Source organism: Nicrophorus vespilloides, unplaced genomic scaffold (assembly GCF_001412225.1).
Source record: "Nicrophorus vespilloides isolate i.1.1-1 unplaced genomic scaffold, Nicve_v1.0, whole genome shotgun sequence".
Classification (NCBI taxonomy): domain Eukaryota; kingdom Metazoa; phylum Arthropoda; class Insecta; order Coleoptera; family Silphidae; genus Nicrophorus; species Nicrophorus vespilloides.
In genome coordinates, this window is record NW_017098690.1 from 232 (window position 1) to 8,816 (window position 8,585).

General features: G+C 36.4%; 2 protein-coding genes across 2 annotated transcripts in view; one reads left to right on the top strand and one right to left on the bottom strand.

Moving 5' to 3' along the window:
- Positions 1-1,850: 1,850 nt before the first annotated feature.
- On the top strand, positions 1,851-2,983 carry LOC108563020. The gene is made up of 4 exons (XM_017921561.1): positions 1,851-1,986; positions 2,170-2,345; positions 2,409-2,625; positions 2,685-2,983. The coding sequence occupies exons 2-4, from the start codon at positions 2,283-2,285 to the stop codon at positions 2,870-2,872; spliced, it is 468 nt and encodes a 155-aa protein (XP_017777050.1). The 5' UTR covers positions 1,851-1,986; positions 2,170-2,282; the 3' UTR covers positions 2,873-2,983.
- An 851-nt stretch (positions 2,984-3,834) lies between these two features.
- Positions 3,835-8,585, bottom strand: part of LOC108563023 (kinesin-like protein Klp98A) — a 7,971-nt gene continuing 3,220 nt past the window's right edge. Inside the window, exons 3-16 of the mRNA XM_017921567.1 lie at positions 8,444-8,585; positions 8,131-8,384; positions 7,941-8,070; positions 6,857-7,740; positions 6,680-6,799; positions 6,452-6,626; positions 6,260-6,397; positions 6,018-6,152; positions 5,754-5,870; positions 5,224-5,691; positions 4,946-5,128; positions 4,517-4,681; positions 4,214-4,450; positions 3,835-4,150 (exon numbers count right to left, since the gene is read on the bottom strand). The exon at positions 8,444-8,585 is cut by the window's right edge and continues 19 nt beyond it. Coding sequence (XP_017777056.1) covers positions 3,920-4,150; positions 4,214-4,450; positions 4,517-4,681; positions 4,946-5,128; positions 5,224-5,691; positions 5,754-5,870; positions 6,018-6,152; positions 6,260-6,397; positions 6,452-6,626; positions 6,680-6,799; positions 6,857-7,740; positions 7,941-8,070; positions 8,131-8,384; positions 8,444-8,585 — 3,379 coding nt within the window. The 3' untranslated portion in view covers positions 3,835-3,919. The remainder of the gene's footprint in view (positions 4,151-4,213; positions 4,451-4,516; positions 4,682-4,945; positions 5,129-5,223; positions 5,692-5,753; positions 5,871-6,017; positions 6,153-6,259; positions 6,398-6,451; positions 6,627-6,679; positions 6,800-6,856; positions 7,741-7,940; positions 8,071-8,130; positions 8,385-8,443) is intronic.

The window sequence follows — 8,585 nt, forward strand, 5'->3', positions numbered from 1 at the left end:
CAGTCAATGTTTATTTCTTTTTACATACCAAATCCAAATTGTACATATATAAAAAAAAGTCTATAAATATAAGTAAAAAAAATCATTATTCCCTTATGTAAGATTTGTTAATTAAAGTAATGTACATATTCATAAATTGTAAATAACTTTCGTATTAAAAACAAAAAAAATTGAATTCATTTATGCATAATAAAATTTGAATTTTGTGATAATCTCTAGATATTTTCTTTCTTATTTAACCTAGATTTTCGTTGTAATCAATGTAAAATTTCTTTATATTAATTAAAATAATGAAAAATTCTACTTTTTAATATTTTCTTGCAATTAAATTAGAATTTTCCATTTTTTATATAATTTTACGCGGAAACTATTTTTGAGTTTAGAAAATTATAATTTTCAAATTTATTCATTTTATTGATATTAAAGCAATCTATCATCTGACATAGATATCAAGCCTTATGAATGTGGTAAAAAGAAAAATAAAAATTAGAACACTATCATACTTAATGAAGAGATGATCCAAGAACCCCACTTCACATATACAATAATTATTTATACACTTGCAAACATTGATTTATTGATTATAAAAATGGATGCAATGGAGCAATATGGATAAGAGCACAGGAATCTATCTATACTTGCTGGATTCCCCAAACATTCAGCTTTCATAATCATATATTGGATTCATTATATCTGTTATAGTTTTTGAGGAAATCAACGAAATGTGAAACCACTGTTTTTCGAACGTTCTAATTTTAATTTTTCAACTTTGAACGCGTATTACAGCAATATGGATAAGAGCACAGGAATGTATTTATACTTGCTGGATTCCCCAAACATTCAGCTTTCATATGCATATATTGGATTCATTCTATCTATTATAGTTTTCGAACTGCTAGTAATAATGAAATCAAGACATTAATCAATAATAACCCGTACTATACGTGAATTAGTAGAGATATTAAAAATATCAACTATCTACGAAGGTTTTTTTTTGAAGCTTAGTTACATAAACTGTTCCGATATATGAGTAATAAAACTGCGAGAAATTGTAATTTTTAGTCGAAATTCAAAACCAGCTAGAAAAGTTTTTGACGAAAAACCTTATAAATTCTGTCAGAATGGAAATTATATTAGTGAATTGAAAGGAAATTATCATTTGAACATGGAAATAAGTTGTGAATTGCATTCATAAATTAGTTTTCAATAAAATACTCATTATAGAAGAAAAAAAAACTTAATTATGAACAAGAAAATAATTACTAAATTACATTCGTGAACTGATTATGTAGTGTTAAACTATTTAAAGGTTTCTTCTTCTGTTCTATACTCATTTTTGGTCGTAAATAGAAATTTAATAAAATATTATATCTTTTTCAAATACGATATATATATTTCTGAAAATTTCCTAATCTTTGAGATATAAATAAGGAAACGGGAAATATTAAGGTAAAATTAAAAAGAAGTATATAAAGTTTTCACATCATCTTTTTATGTCTACAAATTCAGTAAATATTTGTAGATGTTACCTAAAAAAAATACCAAAATATGATTGTTATAATCCAATTGATTGAACAACATTTGAGGTCACAAAATTAATGTTAATTTGTATCAAGTATCAATGGCAAAAATTAAAAATGTAAATAAATTAACGATTAAAATGTGTACAATGTCATTCTTTATCTAAGTAAAAGATTCGGTTTGCGGTAAGTCATTTGGTGGACTGAAAGTTCCCATGTTGATTTATCAAAGAAAATAACCACAGACCGGATAATTTACAGCTTTTGAATAAAATACTTGAAGCAAACTAATTGTTATTTCACATAAATTGTTTTAAATATTATATAATGATTTTTTTTTCTTTTTCGTAGGATCCATCAACGGTGGAAAATTACAGAAACGGTTTGTTCACTTTCGATGACGTTTCTGTTGATTGGATAAGCAAAGGATTCAAATCGTTAATTGAAGTTTGCTTAGCTTCGCCAGGTGATTATTATTTTTGTAATTGTTAAGAGCTTGTCTGTGAGTCCTCATCCTCGTTTTTGGTATTTAATTAGTTGCTGAACTATTTATAGAAATTTAGATAGATCACGAGTGAAAGCTTCTGATAATTAAGTAATTTGGATGAAACGGAATGAAAAAAAAAACTTTCGTTGAATTATGTTTTAGGCTACGAAAAATATGGTTTAAAACTGAAGAAATTCGGCGATGGATGCGTTAAGAAAGGGATCGAAGCTGGAACGAAGAAGTTGAATGGATTCAACGTGTTGAATCACGGCGATATGTGGGCGAACAACATGCTTTTCTCGTACCACGAAAACGGCAAACTCAAAGATCTGAAATTCGTAAGTCGTCCACATTCGAACCGAATCGAATCGAAACATTGTTGAGAAACGTTCGTATTTCAGGTGGATTTCCAACTGGTGAAATACTCGAGCCCGGCAGTCGATTTGCACTATTTCATCGCTACCAGTCCAGCAAACGAGGTCAGAGACAAAATCGACCAACTGTTGGACACATACTACAGCCAACTTCTGTCGACATTAGCCGCACTGAAATATCCCTTGAGTGACGTTCCTACCATGAAAGAGTTTAAATGTGACTTCGAGGCGAGGGCGTTTTATGGTAAATCAATATATTTCATATTTCAGATCAGTTTCTTTTGAATTCTATGAGGTTCTTAGGTGTTATGGCTTCAGCAGTTGTCACTCCTCTGGTCAAAGCTTCTCAACGTAAAGACGCGACTTTCGATGATTTAGCGCACAACGAAGGACCAGGAAGTTTCCGAGAACATTGCTACACCAACGAAACTTACAAGAACGTTCTCAAGCACACTCTACCATTTTACGATAGTCTCGGCGTGCTCGATTAGATCTAAATTAGTTCATTAGCAAACAATTGCAAAGTATTGTAGATCAATTAACGAAGCACTTCGTATTAAATGATAGAAAAGACAGGAAGCAACAAGAAACAAACAAACAAACACCTAGGGTACAACAGTAAATATAAATCTTTATTGACATCGAAGTTTGTTCACTTAATACAAGTTTAGTACAAGGGAAAGAAAAAAACTTAGGCAGTACAATGTGCACGCAACGAACCGAAAACAGTTTTGCCTCTGAACCAATTTATTTTCTCTTTTTTTTTTCGTTCGAACGGAATTCCACAATCTTTTTATATATTATCGATCATAATAATAATAATAAAAAAAATATATAAATCACACTAAGAAAAATTGATTAGTACCAACTAAACATTTATATATATCACATAATTCCATGTTTTCTCTCCTTTAACAAAAATAATCGCTTTTCGTATATAATTTTCCAATTGCACCGTTATCAGTTTTAGTACCGAACTTTAAATTAAATCAAAATCCTTATTTTTTTTTTGTACTGTTCTCACATCCTCGTCAAATCCAAAATACTGCACGAATCACGAAATCACTTGCTTACATAAAATATACACACTCGTGTATATTTGCTATAAAGCGTTTTTCATCAAGAAATACAAAATGATTGTATTTAATTTCGCGGCAAAAATATAGATTTTTTTTTCTCTTTAAAAACATTCACTTCTAGCAAAAATATTATTATTATTAGCTTCGCTTTAAGCAATTAAAAATAAACAATATTTTACATTATCTATAAACTAAATATTTTAAAAAATAAGTTACGTAAAGTGCAGTCTTAAATAAAAGAAAACTATATGTATATGCAGTTTTTTTTTAAATGAATATCCCAACAACCGAAGAATAGAAGAAGTTAAATTATTGAAAAAAAACAAATAAAATAAATCGGATTTCCTTTCAATTTCTAACTGGCTTGTTGCATCGTAGATATTGGGAAGAGTAAGATTTCACTGTACATAAGTATATTAGGTATAGAGGTAACAGGTGGCGGGAGAGTTTCAACGTATACTAACTGGTTCCGTACTTGCCGTTCTCGAATACGCCTCTTCTGAAGAACGGAGAAAAACTTACTAAGGAAGCTCGGGTTATTGGACCGTTGTAAGTCATCGGACACGAAGGATGCGTTTTGCATTCGTCGATCAGACGTCTCAGGTAGATTTCGAGCTGCTTTTTCCTGGATTGTGCAACGGTCTCTTTGTTGGCGAAGAGCTGTCTCGATGGGAACGGTATTTGTGCGACCTTAGAAGAGGAACATCAATTATTATTATTAATAGAGATATTGATGTTGATGGAATCATTTACCTTTTCGCCGTAACGGCTTTTCATCGCAATATGCAGATCCCTGAACCTTCTGTATCGTCTGAGAACGCTCCACCTTTCGTCGGACGTCGTTATACGAACTTCGTACTCGTAATGCGTTTGAGAACCGGTGCCACGTATGCAGTACATTCCGATGGAAACGATGTTTTCGTTGTCTGCTTCTGTCGTTATTGAAGGCATCGATCTGTAAAGCGTATTGTAAGGATGATTGTTCTGAAACTGAAAGCATAAAATAGATGAGCAAAACTTTTGTTTATTAATTGGAGGAAAAATAAATTCACTCACAGGCATTGGCGGCGAATATAAGGCTGAGGTAGATCCACGGTGTATTGGTCGTATTGGACTCGGCGTATTGTCTAAATCTTGCAGCGGATGCTCCGCCGCTGGAGAAAGGATCGACGGAGAACCAACTTTTAGCGCCATATATTGTTTTTGTAGATCATGTAATACCTATCAAAATAAAATACATTATTTGAAAAGTCCTTCAGATTTAACATTTTAATAAACTCATTTATAATACACATAAATACGTGTACGTTCGTGCGAACCATTCATGAACTGAGTAATGAACATTCGCTTACCGTACGGCCGTTTGCTACCTTGAATTTACAATTGGATGAATTTATGATTTTTTGATATACACATGTCTTTCAATTCTGGCATATACTGATAGGACTCAAACAGATTTTTGTAGGTATAAATACTAGTACTTACTGCAATTTGAGCATCCAATTGCTGCTTTGGACAGTGAGCATCCAAACTCCTTATGATGAGCTGCTTCTGTTGCAAAACACGTTGCGAAAGGTACCTGAGCGCGTCGTTATTTTTCCTCCTCTTTCTAATCACCGGAGATCGATTCTCAATGGAGCTGTTCGATTGGGAATCGCTTACTCCACCCTACAACGAAACGCAACACATTGATAGAATTGCAACAACTGATGTTATCTATAAATACAATTTTTGTTTATCTCAATGAGATAACAATACAGTACCTTATAGTCCTCGTTACTGGAGAGATCGCTTTCATCCTGAGGCCGTGAAGAGGGTCGGAGCTCAACGCCGCTATCGCTCATCAGCTTCTCGATCCCTTCGATGGTGAGCATCTGATGAGTAGAGCAGGCGCTCGCAGCTGTGTGATAGGTATCGCTGCTCAATGTCTCGCGATCCATGCTGCAATTGGTATCCAAAGATCCCGGACTTTGGACGGAATTGATTCTTTTCAAGTTCAATGTTAAGGCCTGTTTTCGTTGCTCGATCTCTTGCATCTGCTGCACGGTACGAGAGGCTAGAGATTCCTTCAAACTCTGTAGCTGGCTCTCGCTGGAAGGCACTCCCAATTCGAGTTGTTCATCGACTAAATTCACCAACTTCTTGTCCAGCACTTCGACCGCGTTTCTCCGATCTGAGAGCGCCTGGACGCGCCTTTTTAATTCCTCTTGAAGCTCTGCCAATTCTCTTCTCTTAAATAGAATAGAATTCAGTTGATGATATGATCCGCTGCATATGAACACTCAAAACTTACATGTTGATTCACCAAATCTTGCAGCATGGCCTCCCCTTTCACTCCATTCAACAAATCGACCAAAAAATCCGACTCCGTATCGGACAACGAGTATGTATCTGATTTCGATGCTAAATCCTACACGAGAAATATGATTTTATTTAAATATAGCAAAATATACTTATACCGATTTAATTAAGATAACAGAAGGAACTACTAGTAGTAACAATAACGCACAAAAATATATATATATAAAAATAATATATAAACTAAATAATAAAATACCTGGAGAGTGATTTTGCTACAGGATTCGGGAAAACTGAACTCATTTAAATGGGAATTAATAATCTTTGAGGCATTTCTCAACTTGAGCACAATCTCACCCTTAACACCCATCAACAATTTATAATCGTCCTCAATCTGAATAAACAATAAAATAAAAGAAAATACAAAAAAAAATCCTAAGTAAGTTATGAACAAAAAAGCAAATCGAAATAATTGAAAATTACGATGACAACAATAAATACCTCCCCCATGATGCGTCTCCTCTCGTTCTCGAGTTCCTCCCTCTGCGAAATCAACTCGTTCTCTTTCTTCTGTAGTTCCTGTTCTCGGAGCTTCTGCTGCGCGGTCAAATTGCGCCAATTTTCTTGCAATTGTCGAGCCTAAATACAAAAGAAAATTAATATAAATAAGAGATGATCGGATTGTACACATACTTGAGCGGCATGCTCCTCCTCCATCACTCTTTTCTCCACTTCCAATTTTGCTTGAGCTTCCTCTAGAGATTTCCTTCGTTTTTCAAAAGCTTCTTGCTCCTTTTCGAAGATCTCTTTCTCCTTCACTAAGGTCAAACGTTGCACTTCAATATCACTTGGTTCGTCGCCGTTCAACCTGCAATTAATGATTGAATTTATTTTCCTAGTTTCATATTTGTGATGGAATACCTTTGAAGATTCTCCGTGGATGCGGCTAGATCTGGTGTAGACCAACTTAGTAAACTCATACGAGATAGATGTGTCCTCTCGCCTTTCCTCATCTCAGCTGCTTCGGCCGGATCATTAAATCTGCATGATATTCGCAAATGTTTATGCATTGCTTTCGGAATACGTTAATCAATTTACCTGAACACGTGAGCTCTCCCTAGGAAAATGATGCATCCTTGCGATAGCCTCGCAGGATACTCGATCAACACATTGTTGAGCCAGACCTGAGCTCCGCTCATCGGCGATAACATGGCAACGCCATTCTCAAAATTGATTGTGCAATGTTGCGGTTCCATACCGGAACCCCTCAAAATTATGTCCTGAGTAACCTCAGAGTCCTCCGTCCCTATGGTTGTCTCACCTTCCTTCAGATGGTACAGTGTGACGCCTGTACTCAAGGGATCATCGTCAATGGCAACCAGATGAGGTCTGTCGGAATCCAGTACGACCCCGGGTCCCGCCTTCCTCAACCCCAACGCTTTTTGCTCTCGAAGGATGGCCTGCGCCTCGCGCCACTTTCCGGCCCATTCCTCCGTCAGCTCCTTCTCCCGCGCCTCCTTCTCCTGTAATTGGGCAAGCATATCGTCCGACTTGTGTTCGTTGAACATCAACGCCCTCAACTTGGTGATCTCGTCCCGCAGTTCCCGAATCAACTTCACGTTTGGATCTTCGTTCACCGTCGGTTTGTTGATGATGTTCTTCGCTCGATTCGCGTAGCGCAGGGTGCTCAGCGTTTCGCCGTAATTGCAGTCCGCAGGACTTATTGCGGCAATCATGATTGTCTTAGAGTTACCACCGAGGCTATCTTTAAGTAACCACGTGAGGACCGAGTCTCTGTAGGGTATGAACACGGACTTGCGATTGCCGTTCGCTGCGGACTCCATTGAGACTTCGGCGAGCGCAGATATCACAGATCCTAGCGTGACCAAAGACTTATTGATGTGTGCACCTTCCTTCAGCCGTTGACCAGTTGCACCAGTCGCATCGGCGCGTTCACTACCCGCCAGATCTACTAAATGTATCTGAAAAATATAATATTAAATAAAAATGTCACAAATATGACACAAAAAAAAATGCTTTTTTCCAACACGTCTGACACCTGTAATAGCTTAAAAGTTAAGCATTCTTCGATGGGTATGAATCAAATTAAAACTAATTAATTCTTAAATTATTTAGTTTAGTATTGAGCTGTTTCGTTAAGATTTTATGTAACTATGCTTACTTTAGAAACAGTTTCACTTGGAACTCCATCACAATATCCAGCTTGGACGAACGTTATCGTGAAAATTGCGTGACTTCTGCTACTCACATCGTTCATGTTAGTAGCTGCAGTTGTCCTATTAGAATTACCCCTAAAACCAGAAATCACAATTGTAAAATAGATCGTTTATAAGAAATATGCAGAGCTGTACCTATTCATACATTCTTGTATATGTCCGTAATTAGTTACGAGACACGTTGTGAGTCCTTGCACGTACGGTCCTCGCTTTGGATGCTCTCGTACCTTCAAAGAATTCGAGTCTCTGCCCCTCAGAAGATCGGCAACTCGCTCCTGGTAGATCTCCAAATAGCTGACCTGCACCCTGTGCGTCGTACCTCTCTTCGAATCCACCGACATCCTCTCAAATAAAGCTTTGCAAATCCTAGGTATCAAGCCTTGATTCTCCTAAGGATAATAACAATATTATTGTGCTGATGATATTGACAACTCTGATTACGACGTACATTTGAACCCATCATCGTGAACGTTTTTCCGCTTCCGGTTTGACCGTAAGCGAAGACGCAGGCGTTATACCCCTCGAACGCGCAATCGACGACTTCCGTACCCAAATCCTGATACACCTGTTCTTGAGACGCGAAAGCACCG